A 21,798-nucleotide genomic window follows, 5' to 3' on the forward strand; every position below is an offset into this window, starting at 1 on the left:
CCAACAAAGTCACTGTTCAAAGTTAAGGCAGAGTAAAAAAAAAGGCTTTTCCCTAACCAGCAGCTGAGGTATGTACCCTCCTCCCTTCACCTGCCGCAAGAAAATAAAAAAGCAGTTCAGAAGGTAGCTAGGTCAAATTTTTATTAACGTTATGTGAACTTACATTTTCATTAACGTTACATGAACTTACATTTCCAAGACAAAATACGAGACCGATCTAGCAAACCCTCTCTGGATCAGCGAGTTGAGGCAGCGGCTGTACTTCCACGCAAATGGCAGGGAAAACTGAAAAAGCACAAGGCGACGGCTGCTCTCAAACCGCCTGTGGATGGCACAACGGCGGCATCACCCTCTCTTTCCGTTTAACAGCCATAGGAAGCTCCTGCCCACTCTTTGTGGGCAGCCTTGTAAGTGAGCAGCAGAATTTTCCATTAAGACTATACATGCCATTAGTCAATTCATGCTGTAAAATGTGCCCCCCCCCCCCCCCCCCCCCCACCGCAACTTAAATCTGCCTGCAAACCGAGCTGGCAACAGGGAGCTAGTTTAAGCAGAAAGCCAACAGCATTTGGAAGAGAAAAGGCTCAGCCACGTAGATCGCCTGGTGGCAAGCGCTACTTACTTCCACCCACTGAAGGAGCTCTTTGGGAATGTTTCTGTCCTTTTTAAAATTCTCTGTGTTCAGTAAATCGGTAACAAACTCCCCAGGTGTGATCTGCCGTGTCTAAACAGAACACAACAGTGAGTTGTGAACAATGAGAGCAATGGTAGCGAGTGGGTGCGCTGGTAAGGTCTAGCTCACAATTAGCTGTTGGAGGGAGATGTTCCCTGTCCGGCCTTGGTCAGGTTAATTATTACTGAGATGAAAAAGAATTGGTGTGAGGTAGCAGGGCTGGAGTCAGTCACACACACACACACACGCAGAGGAAAAAGCAGGGGTGAGCGTCTCCCAAGTCCTCACCCCATTCTGCCCCTCTCCCAGAAAAATGCTTCTGGCTGGATCTCTCCCAGCAGGATGGCTGGGGAGGGGGTGCAGGTGAGATCTGTTACCTCCAACACAAATTAAAAAGCAACCCGAAGTTCCTGGCCCCTCGAGGACAGGCCTATATTTCTGCCACGGCCAGCCAGCACAGCCCAGGGCGGCACGGACAGCAGGCGGCTACTGCTGTGCAGGGGGCACGACGCTTCGTTCCTGAATTGCTGCGGGAGCAACGGGAGGCCAAACCTCACCGCCACACTGAGGGTGCCGTAGTGTGGGCTGCCCAGGGTTGACTCGCCACACCTTTGCTGCAGGGGCTACCCTTGGCTTTCAAAAAAGGGACCTGGAAAGGGACTCGTGGCACACTGCCCTGCCCCAGTGCCACGCTGGGGGCAGCCCCGTGCCCCCCTCCTGGCCTGCGGCCACCCCTCAGCCCCCACAGCAGCCAGGCCGCTGGTGCCCAGCCAGAAGAGCTGAGTTTCCAGCCGCTGCCACCCCACTGGGAGCCCGGGGAAGCTGAGCGGCCACGGCTCACCCGGGCTGCGAGCAGCTCGCACCTACCCACAGCCTGTTCACAAGGCTCCCGATTTTGGCTGTGATTGCTTTGGGATCCCTCTGCCTTACTGAGTCCAGGATGACATCGGTCAGGAAGAAGTGGCACTGCCTGGCGTAAAACATCTCTTCATGGGAGAGAGCAAAGGTCAGAAAGACGGTATCTGCGGGGAACCGTTGAAATAACACAAGCACATTAGGAAAGAGAAAAGGCTGTGGGTCAGCGTTCACCATTACATGCGAGCAGCGGTTTGGCTGCGATAACTTCACTACTCAGCGCTGGCAACAAACCATGGCAGAGGGAATGGTTTTCACACCAAACACTCTGCGGCGGGCTCTGAGTGCAGTCTGCCATCCCTTACCTCTGCACAGCGCTGGGGCACTGGGAGTAGCCAGCCGGCTGCCACCCGGCAGGGCGCTGTAAACAACACTCTCCTCATCGCTGCTGCAAAAGCCGTCGCTGCCTAAGACCGGAGGATGGTCAACTCTGAGAATCAGCCCTACATTTCTGTGGCCTGCCAGAACAACGCTGGTTTGCTGGCTGTCCCTTGTTCCTGTGAACGAATACGGTTTGAATTACACAGCAAAGCCTGGATCAGCAGCTACAGGCCAAACATGTTTGCCCATTTCTAAGTGGGCATGCAATATTGTCACCTTCTCGTCAGAGCTATGCCTCACTCTGTCTTTATTCTGTCATGTTTTGCCAGGAAAGATGAAACACCACTAGATAGTAAATTATTACCTTCACACCAAATAATCTGCAAACTTAGGTATAACATCACAGGTCTTCTCTACTCCCCTCTTCCACATGGAAAATTCAGACAGAGTAACCGTTACATACAGCTTAATGGAACCCAAGCATAATTCAGCCCAGGATTCTTTCACGGGCTATGAAAGAGGGGTTTTTTCCCATGAAAATAATAATTCTGCTTGCACTGATATAGTAACAAACCCATTCACAATCATTAATAATACATTTTGCTCTGCCAACAGTTCTGTGAAAACCCACCCCATTACCCCGGGCAGAAGCGGTGCCAGGTAAATCACATCCTCCTTGGGGTGTCGGAATGGGTCTCGGACTGAGACTTTCCACTTAGGTTTCTTGAATTTGCATTTAGTATCTTGGCTAATCAGGCAAATCTTTTTACCTCTTACATGTGCCCGTGGAAACTTCTGGGTTTAACATAAAAATCTTTCAGTCTATATGTTAAATTAAGGATACCTATATCCAAGTGGACAATTTAAGCACACCCAACCACAGCAACAAGGAGCCAACTAAAGAACAATTCATTAATGCCAGTGAATCTAAAAGCTGCTCCACCTTTCTGGCTAACACACTTTTAGTATCAAACTCTACATAGACAAGCAATAAAATCCAGCCCTTGCTTAGCAGCCGGCAATCAACTCACTGTCTTTTAGAGGGAGGGGTGTCACTTGCAAGGTGGTGTCTCTTCCTTCACTGGAAACACTTGCTACGAGCAGGAGAACAAGAAAAGGTTGAGCCTGTCACTCTCAAAGTCCTCAGCATGATCAAAGTATCTTAGCTATATAAGGCATTCAGTTAATTACTCCCACCACCTTTGAAAACAACAATCACAAAGCACTGGTTTACCTTCTGCTGGCTCCTTGCCCACATTCCCTGCACCATTTCCTGCTGCGGGGGGAGTTTTTACAGTGCCAAATTGGTACATTCCAGCACTTGGATTAACTTGCAAACTGTGTGTGAACACGTATTGCTCCAGCTGCTCACCTTCGGCCCTGACTTCATATTGGACAGTGGGATTGTTTCCTGGAATTGTAAAGCTGATTTTCCCAGGGAGAGAGGCGACAGGAGCCTTGGCACCTCTGTGCTTTCCAGGACTGTTGCATCGAGACGCATGCTCTGTGGTACAACCAGCAGACCTTCCTATGTGCTGAAAATCACACCTCCTGGAGCTCACCGCATCCCATTCCTTTGCCAATGAAAGTGATTTCTGGATGTGACTTGCTGAGGCTTTACTTTCTACTTTCTTTGTTAAACTTCTTCTTATTCCTCTCTCCCTTGGAGGGCTTGCCAAATGTTTGTAATAGCTGGAGTTTACCAGGCTGCCCGAGGATGCGTTGTATTCTCCAAGCCTATTCCTCCTTTTTGTCTCTCTCACCCCTGAAAACATTCTGGAATGCTTTGCCTTCTTCCCACTGGTATCTTGCTTTCCCTTCAGATCTTTTATCTTACTCCATGTCTTCATATGGCATTTACTGAAATCCTCAGCTGTACATGAGTACCCCTAAAAAACCAGTGAAATATTGTTATTTCTAATTGACATGAAACAAAGTGTATGTTTTGCCCTTCCTAATATAATATACATACAAAATAATATATTAACTGATATATTTTACTCATTCTAACACAGGCATTTAAGGACTGAGCTCTTAATCCAGGAAAATGCATTCTCACTTCCCTGGGGGATACAGTGCCTTAAGGCTCTGCATACCCAGCCGTGATAATTCAGCGCCGACATTACACTGTCCTCAATGGCCTCAGCTCCTATCACTGAATTTTGCAGAATCTGAAGACAGACGTTGGAGCGGCCAAGGCACACAAGCAGCGCCCCAGCATCCTTGCTACCGCTACAGCTAAGATCATTTTGATTATCTGAACTGACAGCATCACGTTCTGTACAAGAAAACTGGTGTGGCAAACTAAAGCAAGCTGTGCGACCACTCTGCCATGGGAACACCAGCATTAAGCTACAGGGGACAGCAGCTCGGTACCAACATGTAAATGCAGCGGAGGCAGCGCTTACCTGTCACCCTTCTCTAGCAGACTGAAGACACCTTTCAGCTGCAGGTGTCCAACTAAGGACTAAAAGTATTCAAAGACTTGAGCAGGAAGTTCTTTTCCCCCTTCCACTGACTTCAAAGACTAGACAGTTCCTGCTGTCTTGCCCAAGTGCACTGCGTAAGCTTGCTGCTCCTGTCTTTACTACCTATAAACGAGGAGATCTGGCTTCTAGGTCCTCCTTGTCCAGAGGGGTCAGACCCCGTGTCTCCTGTGCCCCAACAAAGTGCCCAAGCCACAGGCTTGCCACCCGCCTTGGTGACAGAGATGCCCTAAGTAACCAGGAGTGTGAATGACAAGACCAAAAGAAGAGTTTCGAAGAGTGTGCAGGCTGTAACACTCAGACCGAGCTAACACAGGCTGGAGGATCCTGACCTTGTGCTTTGAACTGTATAATTTACAGCACAGCTTGGCTTTTTAAAATGAAGATGGTCTTTTTTAATAGAGAAATTTCCAACACTCGCATTGTAGCTGATTTTGGAGAGAAAAAAAGCGAAATGGTACTGTAGAATTAAAATTTGTCATTTTTCTAATTCAGACTGCTTTTAGAAGTGCATTGTGGCAACATATTCTGAAAACCAAACCTTACTTCTTTTGGGTCTTTGCTGAACTCCTGCTCTTCATTGTGTGATGCATTGTTTTGGATCCATAATCTAGAAAATGAATATTTACAGTTATTATAGAATTCTTTCCAGGGGCAACACCACGTCAACCTGTAAAAGGAGCTGTCAGGACTTCCAGTCACCACTGGACCCGTGTCTATCACACTCTAATATTATGAGTTACTTTTAAACCACTGGGGGGTGGAAGGCGTTCGCAATCAGCCCCAGCACACAACACGAGGGCAACAAAGGACCAGCAGTTTTGTATTGCCCACCTGCGGTAATGATTTCTGAAATGTGATGCTGCAGACACGCAAGAGAGAAAAATGATCCCTTGTCTCTGTTCCAGCATCCGCAGACCCTTGGCCAATGGATTTACATAAGCCTTGCTGATCAGCCCAAGCCAAGGCCACTTGACATCATATCTGGAGGGGGGGGGAGGGGCAGTTTTATTATGAAGACGTTCTAGACACTTTGGGGAGCTGGCTAGGCAGACCCAGGTCAACCATCTCTATTCATGGTTTCAAAATTGAATTCTGAGTCTGCTTAAGAAATTCAGCTCCTGACAGTGACTGCCTGAGCTGCGCAGCAGTTTCCGAAGGGGTGACATCACTCTGGGAGCGCTGAGTAACTGCTGCTCTCTGTCTCCTATAGACGGAGATTTGCTAAGACAGCCCACAGAGCTGGCCCATGATCTAGCAAAGAACTCCAGGGACAAATGCCTAACTGTTCTGTGTTAGAGGCCTTTGGTGTATGTGACAGAGACACTGACACCTTCCCTGATGGGAAAGCTCCAAAGAGCGGTGGAGGAGTGTATCTTAGGGTAGCGTTAATCCTTAGCTAAAACCTTCTAGGGAATGTAAAATGTTATCATTCCCATGTAGGGTGCTTCAGAGTCCCTCTGACATCCTCCTCTTGCTCTACAGGTATAGGAACATGACGTTAGGCTCCTACACTGGGATGGGGAAGTGGGGAAATGACATTTAGGATTTCTTCTTCTTAGACATCTACAGTAAAATCTAGGAAATGCTGTCACTACTAGTGGGATACTGGTAGCTACCACTAGTCTGTCCAACTACTTGTGGCAGTACCTGGTGCTAACAGCCCATGGCACTGGTATTTCAGAACATGCTGCAGCAACTTATGGTCTTCTGGGAAGATTTTGATGGATATATTTTTACTTTTAAACGCCTAAATGGCCTGTTAGCAGCCAAAGTAAGAATCCATTCACTTCTAGAGCTCTCCTACAGAATCACAGCACAGTTGGGGCTGGAAGGGACGCCTGGAGCTCCCCCAGCCCAGCCCCTGCTGAAGCAGCTCTCCCAGAATGGGCTGCACAGAGCTGCATCCAGGTGGGCTTGCATGTCTCTCCAGAGAAGGAGACCCCACAGCCTCCCTGGGCAGAAAATACTTGAAAAGATATTGAAGAGAGGGTCCATGCTAGGTCATCTTCTAAAGTACTCTGCAGTCAGGGGTTCTGCGGACTTTCCAAAAGGCCTACATTCTAAAATTTTCTCCATCCCTCTCATTCTAACATTTTCTCCTTCCCTCTAACAAGTACAGCAGAAAAGAAAACACTAGGGTTTGCAGATTCACAGATTTTATAGGACCAGAAGACCACTGCGATTATGAAGCCTGGTCTCCAGTAACACTAAATGCTAATTATTGGTTTAATAGAAAAACATCTTTTAGAAAAGCATCCAATCTTACTTTTACATTTGTCAGCAATAGAAAAATAAGTATCTGAGAAAATGTTCAATGATGAATTTGTATACAAAATGTTACAGCTTCTTTTCAACATTAATTCATCAAGATTTAAATTCCATCTGGTCTCAATCCTTTTCTGTGATGCTGCATCAAAGATACACCATTCTACGCTCTGCAGCACTGGTGAATCCTCCAGTGGGTCTGCAGAAACCGGCTGGGGCTTGGCAAAGCCAAGGCTGAGCCAAAGCTAAGAAATCTGAATGTCTCTGCTCAGTATGGTGTCTCCAGACTGGTTTTCAGCACACATTGCAGTATTCTCAACATCTGGGCTTTGGGGGAATATCTCAGTGCCTTTTTCCTTGGTTACCAGAGAGGCAACTGATCCTTGGCTCTGTTACTGTTCCAGCACCCAAATAACTGATGGGAAAAAATAGGGCCCAAAAGACAGTGGAATTGCCCACCCTCCAGCAGCTGTGCTTCAGAAGGAAAGGAGAAAATTGCATGCCTTTCAAAGGACAAGCACTGCTAGGGCAGATGAAAGGATGTTATATGACAGAAAAAGAAAAAGAAAGAAGAGAATTTTTACCTACCTGTATGCATCAGAGTGGTAAAGTGCCTCTAGAAGAGAAGGGATCTGGTACTCCTCTGCTTCTTGACAAAAGAGAGGCCATTCTCTGCAGGTTGTAAATAAACTGAACTGTAAAATCACTGAAAAATGATCCTACCAGATTATCTTTTCTAAACATCTATTGATATTGGAAGCTCAGGCAGTCACTACACAAAATGAAAGATGCATCACACAAATGATTTTTCCTATAACAGACAAATAGCTTATCATTTTAAATACTGAAAAGTATCCAAACTAATTTGTTGTTGTTGTTTTTTCATATCTGGCATCCAAACAACGAGAAAAAAATATCTGGTTTTATTGACATTAATAGAAATCTTACCATTGACTACCATTGACTTCCACAGAGTCTGAATTTTACATCAGGAATCCTGAATTAGATGACACATTTTTTGACAGGTGCAACCAAAATAAATGACCTTCTAAACCAGAGGGGTTTAGCAGCACCTTGGAATCTTGGCAAGCCTTGCTCTTTTCGATGCTTTTTCCAGCTATTGCCCTTCTATTAATTAAGTGAAAATGTCTGTCCTTTTTTTCTTTTTTTTTTTTAATTGACCATGGGTATTGATGATAAAACCCTGAGAAGCAGGAACCCTACTCTGCTCTGTGCCACTCATGACATTTTTCTCATGTGCAAAATTTATCATGGCATTTTTCAAAGGGAACCCCATAAAGGGAGCTCATGGGTTTGATGGGCTACTGGGAAATCCACCCTTCCCAGAACTGTTCTTAGCCCTAGAACACGATTAACTCTGCTGATAAGCTGTTAGCATTGTGCCTGGCCCTGCCCAATTTACACTCTCTCCAGTAACTCCCAGGCACGGTTTGGCTGTTCAGCTGTTCCCGGGACCACTTGCAGCGGACAGGAGGAACAAAGCCACCTTCTCCGGGGGGGTTAAAGCAGATCACCAGCAGGCACCAGCTGGCCTCAGTGACCAGAAACATTCCCAGACATACTCAGTTTGCTCGTATAGATGTAACGCTGGTGCCTGACACCTGGCTTCCGATACCTTTGATGACAGGCACGAAAGCAACCAGTGGTTTCAGGATCGAAGAAGCCACTGGTCTAATGTCGCTGTTGACTTTGGGGAAAAGATTGCAAACACGTGCTCCTCCTGGAAACAGCTACAGGTGCTAAACGTGCCCACATCGGCTGGTGATCTGCAGTGGATATCCTGCCTACTAGAAACGAACCAACAAACAAGGGCTTCAGGAACTGAAGAGACCAAAAGATCTGACGCCAGCAGACCTTCCTTGCTGAATGCAAAGAATTCTAACATGTCGCGATGGCAGAAGCAGGGAAACTGCTACAAGAAGCCACAGCACCAAAACATCGATTCTGAGCAGTCTCGGGGGCAAGTGAAGCACATTGAAGGACTGTCCTTAGGAGACTGGTGTTTTAAGCCACCTCAACTGATGATGATTGATAAAATTTAGAGACCTAATACAGCAATGTGTGTATGGAAGGAAAATGCCTTATCTTTAAGCATCCCGTGTTCCTCCATTCTTAGGCCATTTGGAAGACATTTTTCAGCATTGGAGCAGAGGTACCAGCAGAGGGGGCAGATCGAGTATTTTTCAGCTGGACTAAGCAGATTTAGCTGTCTCTGCCATAAAAACCCCACAAAAATCTCAAAAGGGATGCAATGATCTCATTGATAAAAAAATTTTCCTGGTTGCTAAAGGTGCACTCACAGTGCGCCAATCTGTGATATACCCTGCAGTACCAAGTGGCTGGCATATCGATCCTTAAAATGAGGGCATACCTACTGAAACAAAACCGTATCTATTAATCTCTAGATACCAATAATTTATGTTTAGATAGAATAGTTCACTTCAGGACTAAAAGGAAAAGTCTTAATTCTTTTAGGTAATATTCCTGTGAAAATCAGAAGACAAATCCCAATGCTTGCTTCCCCCACAGCCATCTAATAAAATAAAAAAAACGGACATGAATGCACTCTGCTTACTTAAATTCAGCTGGCAAAAATAACTTCCCAAGTCTTAGAAAGTTGAGAACATGCCGAAACATTTGCCCATCTCCGTGGATGAGAAGAGTTTGACCATATGTGATCCAACAGACTTTCTTGTCATTTGACAGCAGCTCTGGGTACTACAGAAATAAAAATATATTAAGACCATGTTTCTGGTGTTACAGAGGGAGAGAAATTCAAACAGGATGTTTCCTTTCTTGGTGAAAGAATTAAACCCGTTCCATCAAGTCTACTTGTATTATTAGCCAAACTAAGAAAGTGCTTCCTTGGGAAGCCCATGACTTATCTCCCTCGGGTGCTTGAACATACTTCCTTTAGTATAAAGTGCCCAGTCTACATGTGAGGTTCTGATAATTCCAAGTTTTCAGGTCAAAACCATTCTAATAATTCTTATTACTAGAAATATAGATTCTAGTCTGCCGAATTACAAATTCTGTCTAGGGGGGTTCATACGAAGGCAATGCAAGGACAATTAATTACCCATACCTTCAATAAAGTCCGTAAATAAGTTTCATACCAGTTACTCCCTACATAAACTCTCACGATCTGATGCAGTGAGCATACGGATACTTCTGCTGACCAGCCTGCGTCTAGAGATGGAGTAACAAATGGAAAGGCAGCAACTAAAATAATGACAAGTAGAAATTATAAGTAGTAATTGTTTTGTTATAGATAACGAATTAATGTGACATGGGATTTTACATTGAAATATTGCAAATAATAATTCTTGGAAATAGTGAAGTAATAGAGTGCACTTGCCGCACAGAGGTGGAACCCTGCCCTTTACCTGGTGCTCGTAGCCAACCGCAAGCAAAAGGCAGGTCAGGACGTAACGTCACAGCACAGCAGGCAACGTGGTCCACCCGTGCTGCAGCCAAACCACCTCTCCTCAGCGGATTTAAAAATAATTATAGCAAGAAGGCTACATGCATTAGCATAGCCATGCTTGCTCTACTAAGCAGGCACATTTATGTCACCTAAGGTAGGCGAGTCAAAGTATACTGTAACATTGCCACCAAAAGAAATAATTTATTTCCAAACTACTAGAAATAAGGGGGAAATCTGAAAGGTCTTTGCAAGCGAAGATGCAGCTTGTCTGCAAGTATAAAGCTGGTGGAATTCCAGGGCAACCCGGATTAGAGCTCCTGCACCGTTTTCCATCCTCTCAAGGAGCCCCACGTTGTTACTTGCTTTGAAGGTGACAGTATCAGGGCAGGTGCAAGCCTCAGATTGCTGTTCCTTACAGTGAGCGGGTGTAACATAACAGCTTTGGATATATTTTAGTCTGGGTTCAGCCCACATCTTTCTTACTTCAGTGTGGCAACAAATAGCAATCTGGGAAAGTTTCTGTTGACATCTTTAATAGTATAATTCAGATTACTGCTTATAGTCAGTAAGTTCTGGGACATTGTTCTAGGAAATGCAAAACACGTTTGCATTCAAAAAAATTGTTAAGAAAACCCCCAAGCCCAAAAAACAACTAACTCTGGAAAGGGCTTCAGATTGGAGAACTGTGTTTCTTACAATAGCCTTTACAGAAGGTAGGGGCAAGTCACACGTAATGTTACTTATAGGGCTATGGCTAATGATACGAATAGATTCTATCTCGAAACACTGATTCAACTATTATGCTTGTCTGATGTAGCTACTACAACGGGACTATCCACCTTCTATAAAATGTACGATTAAGGCATCATTTACTGCTGAGACATATGAGTCACAGAGTTACTTTTTCTAGCATGTATTATCCGACAGGCTACGCGATAATGGCACAGAACTCATTAACTGTTTCAACTTAAGTTCAAACCCTCTTTCTCGAGGGTCATAACTCCAGCTCAGAATTGATAGGATTCACTCCTTTCTGCATGCATGCTTTTTGCGTGGGGCAGGGAAGAACACTTCACCTTATTCAGGTGAAATATGCTGATGGCTTAAAATGGGAAGGATAATCGTCCCATACAGAAAGACTCAGAGGACCTTGAGGGTGGAGTAAACTGGAAGTAAGGTCACTACCACAAAATAAGAAGTCAGGTTTGCAAGCAACAGAAAATACAGTTAGGATCCTACAAGCTGAAGCCTGAGCCAGGACGCTTGTGCCTGGATGGGGCAGAGGGATGTCTGCATTCATTGATCCCAAAGCGCGTGCCACCAGTGGAACAAGGAACTGCAAATGAGACTGTGGGATGCACTGAGGGAGCCGACTCCAGCAGGATTGGTAGTAGCATAGTCTAAAATACTGGGGAGTATTCAACTGGATTACCTTGTGCAGAGTGTGATTAAATTTATCTTTCCTGGAGCACACAGCATACCAGAAAAGGCGGAGAGAAGCAGTTGTGTTCAGCCTTATTAAGAGCAGGTCAAAGGAAGATCTTACTGTCTGCAGCAAACGGAGGGTGTAGGGGAGACAAATCCTTGGAGGTACAAAGCACTAGGCCAAGAGGCAATGGAAAAAAAATTGGGAACATAGGAAATGACACATACAACTTTATTTAGCACAGGAGTACCCAAACATTGGAAGAGCAGTCCAGAAAGGCTGCAGGTTCTCCACCCTTGCAGATACTCAAAGCTTTTCTTGGCAAGGTCCTAAGCAACCTGACCTACTTGATCCTGGTCAGAGCAGAGAGTTGGACGAAATGACCTCCAGAGATGTCTTCTGACCTACATACTATGAATATGGGGAAACTGGGATAGGTAAAAAGAAAAATCACAATGTTAACCAGGGAATCGTATCAGCTCTTGTTAAGAAGCCACAATAAAAGCTGAGAGAAAAATGTCATGATTTTTTTCTATAAACGCATTAGAGGAAAAGAAGGGATAAACCAAAGCAGAAACAGCATTTAAGGTAGAGATCACTTTTAGCAAGAGTGAAATGTGGCTGTGAAGGATTTAGGCTGGAAGTTAGAAGTACATTCCGTAGTTTAATAGCAAGAGTTATAAGAACAGCCCCACATTAGAAAAATGGGAGCAAAAGAAACCTCATTTTTAAGGTAGAACATGTTCTGATGAAAGTAACTTGGATTATCTAAGCTTGAAGGAACTGGATTCCGCTAATTAGTTCAGTGATGAATAAGAGTGGCAAATTTACCAAGTAGTTACCCAAAAATATGAATAGTACTACCTAAATCGAGTGAAGACTTGCTCTGTATTTCATCTAGAACCTAACATTATTGCTCTAGTGTTCACTGGTCGGCCACAGCCGACCAATAGTCAGTGAGACCTTCAGCTCTTTTTTGTAACAACCCCTCAGAACTTGGTGTGGATCATTGACAGATTAACTGTATTCAGGCAACACTGCTCATTCTACTTTAAAATGAAGGAGCTCTTGAGAAATCTTGACTTACTATAATCTGTGCTCTCTGCTGGTGCCTGTTGTTTCAGATAGCATCTTAAAGCATCTTTCATTGGCTTGTACATGGCGTCCCTTTGGTCCAGATAAGTACAGAGCTCTTTGATTTCAGAAATATTCTTGGTGAGAGGAAGCCGGCAAGTTCCCAGCCAGTTCCTATCCAAAAGGAGAGGGAATCACTAAACCTTTTATCATTGCTTTATGTTTTTACTGCTGATTTTTAATGAGCACAAGTCAGGAAATACGAATTCTCCTAAAAAAGACTTTTGCACCTGCTGAGCTTTACCTGTAACTTTCCACATCGTTTTTGTATGGAGGACTATGCAGCACAGACAAATAAAGCTGTTGCAATGGAGCCATCAAGTCATGGTCTGCAATAGTTTGGAACAAAACATTTAATGTGGTATTGCTCCTACACTGCATCCTTCACCAGTGCCAGCAGCAAGCACAGACAAGCTGTGGGGCCCAGAGGTGAGCTGACTGCAGGTTTGGGCTTCCAGTTGTGTTTCTGTCACCCTTTACAGACTGGGTGTTATCTGTTTGTGCTAAATTGAAAAACAGTTAAAAGCGCAGGAAGCTTCTCAGTGTGTGGTTGATGGCGATATGCATGGCTGAGCATCTAACTGTGCAGCGGGCTTGAATCGCAACCGATCCACTGTGACTTCCTTTGGTTTTCTTTATTCAGATCACAACAAGCAGGGCAAAGAAAATGGCACACCATTTTTAATAGAGAATATTAAAATGTGGGTTTTGATGGCTAGCTTTATGACTCATCTAGTAAGTGTCTGCATTTAAAAATAAAATATCCCTTGGTCACAGCAAAGATGCCTCACCTCTACATTTACATTTTCACTGATTTCAGGATAGAGGTGCTAATGATGCACTCAGGACCCATTTTCCTACACAATAGGGATTTTATTAAACTGGTACACCAGTATGGTAAGCCTGAGCAGTAATGCTACCATATGGAGAAACACCTCAAAGGATCAAGTTAAAACACAGTATTCGGAAATCTACATTCTTTCTTGGACCAGAGATGTCAGCGTGACTTTTCTGTCTTCAAAAAGCCTGTACCCATGGGCATTTAGATGCTTTTGAAAATACAAAAAGTCTAAAATTAATGATAAATCTTAAGTTTCAAGAGCATGTGACCATTAAAAACCTCACATGAATTACTTCAGCATTTTAGGCTTACCAGCCTACAATAGAATAGAAGAATGCCAGCTCCTGTAATTATAGATACCTGCAAGTTTAGCTGAAAATGAATACTACAGATACTGAAGGGTAGGCTGCTGAGAACAGGGCTCCTTTTCGACTCCAAACCTGCCAGATAGTTCCTTGAAAGGTTTTATTGCTGTTGCCCGGTATGAAGGCAGGGTGGGTACCTGATGTGCTGGAAGAGGATGCCGTTGCCAGAGAGGTGCAGGTGGCTCCTGCCCAGGTCGCTGCCCACGCAGAGTTGTCCCAGAATCGAATCCGGATAGTTAACCAGCAGCCCCAGTGCCATGGCATAGAGTGGGGATGGTGACAGGGACACCCCTGCTGCCCCCTGCCAATCCCTGTCCCCCGCCGTGGCAGGGGACAGCGTGGAGCAGCCACCTGCAAGGAAAGGTGGTCAAGACCATGTTCCAGAAGGGCAGCAGTTAATAATCACCACAGTATATTCCACTATTCTCAACATTTATGGAAATAAGTTGATAAGACTATTCACCTCAGTGTTGATCATATTAATATAATTTGTTTCAGACACCCAGTTTCACAAGGTAACATTAAAACCAATGCACATAAGGAAGAAAATACATAGCTATGTATATTTTATTACCTCTGTAGGCCTTCACAGCATCTATAAGCTCAGGAATTCGCAGAATTAAAACTTCTTCCTCCAAGGCATCTATGTTGGAGAAGTCATCAGGTAACAGCATCTTCTCTGAGCGAAGAAAATTAACTTGAAAATAAAAATAAAATATAGGAAGTGTGTACTGACATCTTCTGTGCACCGCTCAGCTCTAGCAGAAACAGGCTGTTGCTCCCTTCGGTGTTACTATTCACGTATGCACATACAACAGCCGATCAATGGACACCAGGGAACGTTTTGTCTTTGAAAACACAATTCTAAAAACAAGGTTTATGCTAGAGAAGACCAGACACAGCATAAACTGTAGGGGAAGTGCAGAATTAAGTTAATTTTACCACAGCATCCTGAGAGGTTCATGTAAGAGGTTTCCTGATTGTTTGGCTGCTTCCCCCCCGCCCCCTTCCCAGCACAGTCCCATCCCACTGTGCATTTAAACATGGTTTTCCCATGTGCTAACATCAGAGGAATGGCAAAGCAGAACTGCACCAATTCCATATCTGTCTCATCTCATCCGAGTTCACAGAGGATGAAATACTGTGTTGATGGAGGACCTATGGGATCCTGCCATACTTTTGGAAAGTACTTGTCTTTTTGTGAGCTGAAAGTGTATTTAATGAATGAAACATGGATTTCTTACTATTGAAAATATACAAGACTGATTAAGTATTTAGAATCACCACGTAAAGCTTTCTCTACCTTAATTCCTGATTCTTGACTGATAAACAAGGTGGTAGAACTGGCAGAGAGCAAACCCAAACCAAGCCAAACCAAAAGATTAAAAGATTCTGATCTTTAACGATGTATTATTGAAGACAAGCAGAAACAGTTTAATACAAAAAAGTGATTTAGACATTTGCTGAATAATTAAAAAAAAAAAGAAAGCAGTTACCTATGAAGCGGAACTCACTGCAATTGCACTTGATCAGGGCTGCATTCTCAAGCAGCCATAACAAATTGTCATCATTAACTAGTACAGGATATTTTGCCACCAAATCTAGTGGCAAAAAGCAGTAATGCACTTTGTCTTCTGTATCTAATAAAGGTGTATCCACTAGCCCTAGGGGAGCTCTTTCATGTAACCCTAGGGGAAGAAAATCAGAGAAAAATCAAGACATAAGAAAAATGGAACTCAGATATACAGTCTGGAGACCTGACTAGTACAGCAAAGCCAATAAAAGCACACAAATCTTGTGCAACTTTTATTGTTCACTAAAGGATGAAGTCTTACAGCCCAGCACAAATGAATAAACATTTTCATGGGGTTTCCTCTTTTTTTAAAAAATAAAGAAGGCTAATGAAAAAAATACCGCGCAAAATAAACTTTGCAGGAGTAAAACGTTCCTGGCTTGCAACAACTGACAACAGCCTGTGGGCATTCCTAAGGAAGCAAAAGGATTTACCAGTTTGGGACACCCACCTGTGAATGCGGGACTGCTAGCAGGAATCTCTGACAGCATGCCAGTACGTTCCTCTGTTCTCCAGTAATTCAGAGATGGTTTTTCAGCTACTGGTGTATCTGCAGGCTGGACAGGTAAACTATATTTCTCCTCCTTCAAACCATCTAAAACCTAAGATATGTAAAGGTTTTCTATTTATTACTTCAATTCATATAATTAATCCACAAATCAAAAGCAGCCACAGGAAAGAGCCTAATACATCCCGTGCTGTATTTGACATCTACTGAAATACGCTGGGGAATATTGTGTACAGACAAGAACATTTATTAGATCCTGGGGGTTTGGGTACCTCAGTGTAACTGGAGTTAACTTGTGGAGAATGTTTATAAGTTGTAATATAATTAGAGCCATTCATATGCTCAAAAAAGCCAACCCTTTTTCAGAGTTTGGGTTTTAATGGCACTTCTTTGTATTCTAGCTCTGAAATTCAAGACAGCACAGTGGCAGGCATAAAAGCATACCACAACTGAAAGAGCCAAGAACCCAACACAAAGCCTGAAAGACCTTTTGGGCACTTTTTAACAATATCTTTATGATAAGCTATAGGAATTCGATGGTTAGAAAGGGGAATCAATGTTTAGCTCAGCGACTGGAGTAACTAACAGTCTGTAATTTCTAACCTTGTTACTGAACGCTAAATGAATTATTTCGGGCTTGGAACAAATGGTTACATACTGTTGTAGGATATGAAGTACAAAGTAACTTTAGCGCCTCGGTTCCGATTTCTAAAGCACATGTATAAAATACCTTCATGAGTTAATAACGTTATGCTCACAGGGACTTAAAGTGTATTTAGTGGACTGTTCGTGGCCATACCACGACAGGTCTGTGTCAAGCACGGGATCCTGTATGGTTTGTTAATACAATCGACTACTGAGGCTTGGTGGTCTTCCTCTACCAACCTATTTGGAGATACTGCATTTTTAAACACAGTCCTAAAAGACAATCCAGAAATCACTCATGTTAAACCCAAAATGTTCATATTTTGGGTTGAAAATATCAAGCATCACAGCATTTTTGAGACTATTCCACAAAAAAAGAGTATTAGAAACCAAAAGAAACTCAGAGTTCAGATTATACTCAGAGGAAATACAAACATTAATGAGTGGAAATACACATTTCATCCAACCGGGAAGCATGGACTCAACCTGCACGGGCACAATACAAACCCACACTGTAATTGCAATATAAAACACTCGTAGCTAAATCGCAAATGAAGTATTTGTTACAGATATTAATTTAACATTTCTGTTTATGCAGCTACAGAATAGGAGGAGAGGAAGAATCGCCATTTCCCATTTCACATGACGGTAAATTCCGCGGTGTGCCATTAGGAGTTCTTTGTTTTCAGGCAGATTGAACCTTCTCAGGGACGAACAGAAAGGGCAGTCCCACCTTCTTCAGACTGGAGCGTTCATTTTCAACAAGACTGGTCAGTATAATCATCGTCAAGCACAACAATTGGCAGATAAAAGCCTCTGCTTGCTTTAACTTTATTTAAAAGAAAGCGAGTGATGACTGTTGAATGAGCTCTTACAGAAAGGTCAGGCATGAAATCTGTAACATCTTCTGTACTCACCAGCTGAGGCAGATGAGTTGGAAGTGGCAATTATTTGTTTGGATATCTATCGCAAGCATTGATAAAGTTATATGCACAAACCCTTTGACATCCTTCTACAGACAATATTATCTAAGAACGGAAAAAAAAAAGATATAGAAAAGCCACAGAGAACATCCCACTTTACCTGTAATAAAGGTGTCAGCTGCAAAACAAATGCTTGCTCATACAGTAAATTCAATTCAGCACAGCTGAAAAGAGATAACTTTGAAGTCTGCATGTAATATTGAAGGTGCCTAAATACAAAACCATCTCGGTCAATAAATAATCTTGGATTTTCAGACTGATCTTGTAAAGAAACTTCTTTCCACAACAGAGATTCAGGAAACTGAGCAACTTTACTTCTGGGAATTGAGAAATACCAGCCACCAACATTAAAATCAACTAACTCTTCTTCTGCAGATTCCATAACGCTTTCCAGATCCTTCAAACAGAAGAGGAAAACATATCAAGAGGCAAAAATGAACCTGTAAAGTATGAAACGAGGTGATATTTTATTTTAGAACTCCAATGGACTTTGCATTTTATTTGCCGTTCTGTGGTAGCTTGGCAAAAAATAAAGCACGGGGCAATTACCTTCCCGTTCAGTTGTGCATGCACATTCCTCAGTTAGTATGTGTTTATGGCCATGGGTCATGACAAGTCAGCAAACTGCAGGGTTTTGCATAATGTAATACTTACGGCTAAACCTTGGAGCAACCTGGTATACATGCATACCAAGCTTGTAACACAGAACAGCGAATGAAATATGACAAACGTCTTCCTTAAATATTCAAATAAAAGTAATAACATGCAAATAAATAAATGCCACATCACCTCCCACACCACCTGTTGCCCATGGACACACCATTCTGTATAGTTAGTTACTATTTTAAGGTGCAGATATTCATTACTATGTTGGTCATAACCCTCTTAAGACAGAAAAGAAAATAATGGTCCACAGGGAAGGGATGCCTGGTAAGGACATAGGTGGCTGTCAGCTAAGCAGAGAGAAAATTCACCTAAGGTGGGACGAGAACACACATTTCAGGCATGTAGGCAATTTTTTCACGTTGATTGTATCACACTAACATGTGGATTGATCTGTGGCCTACTAAAATGGACAGAAGAGTCAATTCAAGCCTGAAAACAAGAAAAGCTTGCCTGCCTTTGCCACGGCGGCTGGCCTCCGACACCAAGAGACAGAGTTTGTCTTGTCAATGGACAGCACAATTCTCAGCAGAAAAAAACGTGGTGGAAGATGGTACCTGATGTCTGCAATGGTTTTAGGCTATTTCTCATACAAGTGGCTACAGAAAAGGGAGTCGAAAGGAAACCTGAAAAAGGATGGAGGGGGGAAAAGCCACTCAATGCATGCAAGAATTGAACTCGGCTTCTAGAGAGAGCTTGTAGCTTCTAAGAGACACTCACAATCAAAACTAAAGATGGAGAATCTCAGTTATGTTGCCTTCAGAGTACACTTAGATGAGGCTTTTTCATAGGTATTCTCATCACCAACTTCTTCACACTGATACTACCCAGCAATTTCAAAGCAAATTCAAGAGTTGAATACAACACATGAAAAACACCCAACTATTCAAACAAGAAAGATTAAAATTTTTAAAAGAAAAACAACAGGATAGTAAAATCCTGGTATTTCTAAGGCTCATTGCCAATTATAGGGGATGGGGGGAGAGCGGCAGCACCACCAGGCCCCCCTCACTATCACCATCGCTCCAAGGACACTCCCTGCAGACACGGCAGAGGCGGTGGGCACAGCTCGGGCCGCCATTGCAGGGGTGTCAGCGCCGAGGCAGCAGCCCCACACCCAGCAAAGGGCCTCACCCCTCCCCCTCCCCTGCTGCCCCTCGCGTCTGGTGCCGCCCCATCACGTCAGGCCTTGGGCTCAGCCAAGTCACTCACAATAGGAAGAAACAATCCATTCGGGGGGGATTGCTACAGCTTTTTTGTTCCTCCAGTTTTCATGAGGAGGGCGTGGGTTTCCTTGGGGAGAGAGAGCAGCTCCCGCCAGGCAGTGGCCCCCACCTCACCTCAGCAGCAGGCCGGCCCCAACATGGCGGCAGCGTGAGGCAATGGCGGGAAGCCTGGGGGAGGACAGCCAGGCGCCATGGGGGGACAAGGCCAGGGCCCAGGGGGGACAGCCAGGCGCCATGAGGGGACAATGCCAGGGCACAGAGCAGGGGTGGCAGGTGACAGGACCCCATGGCAGGATGATGGGGGCACACGGGCAGGCCAAGTTGCCTGTCCCCACAGAGCCAGGTGTGAAGCTGGAGAGGACGGTGCTCATACAGCCCGAGGATGCATGATTAACAAATTATAATTATAACCTTTTGGCAGCAACACCTACCGGCTGCAGGAAGTCCCTCCCCACAGAGGGGTTGTTGGCCATGTTGGTTGGCAGGGCAGGGGTGCCTGCCAGGGTGGCTGGGGCAACAGGGGTGGATGTCTCCCACACCCAGTACGTACAGCTTCAGCTCCACAAAGCTTCAGGACAGAGATTAATCAAAGCTCCATCTTCAGGATGTAGGATAATCAGGCTTCTGCAAGCTAGCCAGGTAGCAGAAAGCCGGTGGTGATCCTGCCATTACTGCTACCAAGCGACTTGCCATAAAACACCAGCGTGTACCATCGCTCAGAATGTTTACCCTGAGACCTGGAAAGCACCAGTTGTACTACAGCCACAATAAAACCTGTAAAACATATAAAACATCACCAAAGGGATTCTTTTTTTACTGTCTCGGTGGTTTCTGATCAAACAGAAGTTACGGCTATGAAGGTTAGTTAAAACATACGCCAGGGTGGGTTGCTGCTGTCTCTCCCCAAGCTGCAAAAGGGATAACACGTTATTTAACCCAGTAAACGAGGCAACAGAACAAGCCTGTGAAATTAAACCCAATAAATGAGAGAACAGAACGAACACAACGCTCAACAGGACAAGTCTGTGAAATATAAAGAAAGGATCTATAGGGAGCCAGACGTCGGTTCGGCTTCTCATTTCTTCTCTTGTTGCTGAAAATTGTGATGCAAACATCCATGGCTTTTTTTCTGATGGCTTTATAATTAAGCTTTCCTCCTGAGCCCACAGCTTTACAGCCCAATTCCATGGCACAGCAGAAGGTAAGAGGGTGTTACAGCTTCTTGTAGCACTCAACTCTGCAAGCGGATGCCAGCAGGTGGGTGCACAGCTGGACCAGGTGGGTGCACAGCTGGCATTGGCCCTGGGGGAGCACCCGCTGGCAGGAGGGGGACAGTAGCACACCCGGACCCACAGGGACCAAGCCAGTAACCTTTTACAGCTTTTTATTACAAGAAAAGGAAAGTAAAAAGAAAATCCTGATTTCAGAAGTAATTCAGGAACAAAGATCCTCAATTTCATACTGGCCAGTGAAAGCTTAGGTCCCTGGGCATCCAGAGCTGTTTGCACACCTGGCGATCAGACCCCATTTAAAAGCACTCTTTTGGTTGTAAACAGCATAAAATAAAGTTCGCTGTGCTGTGGCAAGGCTCGGTTTTAAAATCCCTTCACCGTGAGTTACTCTGTTGATCTATTTTACTTGCACTCTAGGATTTTGAGACCTCCCTGATGGCCCCAGGAACTCCTAAAGGAGGATCCCTGCAAAAGGAGGGGACCACCCTCCTTATGAAAGCTGAGCTTCCCAAAGCCCCAGGGGAAAGGGTAGGGCCACAATTTGTTTTAAAGGCCAATTAACATAATGTAGTGTGAAAGGGTTTGTTAATGAGGTGCTTTTGTGTCATTTCTCTTAGTTAAAATAGGAAACAGGTGTGAAACAAGACCCAAGAAATAAAAAAAGCCAAGGAAATCTGGAATATAACAGCTTGTTACTTGACTAATCATTGTTAGCATACAGGATTTTTAGTTTTTTTAAGGAAAATAATTTAAGGAGAGCTTTAGATAAAGATATAGGAGTGCTCATCAATATTTTTCTTTCCCTGGGGACAAGGTCAGCATTAAAAAAATAAGAGCATCAATATATATATCAATATATAAATATTTTAGATATACAAATATTATATATGCATATAAATCTCTTCAATAATAATTGCATTCTGGGACTGTGTCACAACTCACTGATGGGATTATATGTCTTAAACATTCACTTAGGCTCACCCATTAACAGCTCTGCGTATTAGTCCTGGATCTCTCAGCTGGCATGAAGACAACTTTATTTAGTTGCTTTATCTTCCCAGACAGGAATTTGTAGGCTACTACTGGTGCAG

At 44.0% G+C, this 21,798-nt stretch overlaps 1 protein-coding gene across 1 annotated transcript; it reads right to left on the reverse strand.

Annotated features, from left to right (window-relative positions):
- Positions 1-186: 186 nt before the first annotated feature.
- On the reverse strand, positions 187-18,364 carry KCTD19 (potassium channel tetramerization domain containing 19). Its single transcript, XM_056361264.1, has 16 exons — positions 17,687-18,364; positions 15,902-16,052; positions 15,374-15,565; positions 14,452-14,574; positions 14,015-14,228; positions 12,625-12,785; positions 9,770-9,873; positions 9,260-9,402; positions 7,252-7,335; positions 4,942-5,005; positions 3,144-3,798; positions 2,941-3,003; positions 1,894-2,085; positions 1,541-1,695; positions 623-724; positions 187-285 (listed from the first exon to the last, which is right to left on the reverse strand). Exons 1-16 carry the CDS (start codon positions 17,966-17,968, stop codon positions 187-189), a joined length of 2,784 nt encoding a protein of 927 aa, XP_056217239.1. The 5' UTR covers positions 17,969-18,364.
- Positions 18,365-21,798: the final 3,434 nt, after the last annotated feature.

The sequence above is a fragment of the Falco biarmicus genome, chromosome 15, assembly GCF_023638135.1.
Source record: "Falco biarmicus isolate bFalBia1 chromosome 15, bFalBia1.pri, whole genome shotgun sequence".
Classification (NCBI taxonomy): Eukaryota; Metazoa; Chordata; class Aves; order Falconiformes; family Falconidae; genus Falco; species Falco biarmicus.

What these genes read in the sequence shown, in the direction of transcription:
- KCTD19 (XM_056361264.1), bottom strand. Translation starts at nt 17,968, where the DNA reads ATGGAATCTGCAGAAGAAGAGTTAGTTGATTTTAATGTTGGTGGCTGG. An exon ending in AGCTGACACCTTTATTACAG is followed by an intron (nt 16,053 to 17,686) that starts GTAAAGTGGGAT and finishes TACATATCTTAG; the next exon opens with GTTTTAGATGGTTTGAAGGA. An exon ending in ATTTACGGACTTTATTGAAG is followed by an intron (nt 9,403 to 9,769) that starts GTATGGGTAATT and finishes TTATTTCTGTAG; the next exon opens with TACCCAGAGCTGCTGTCAAA.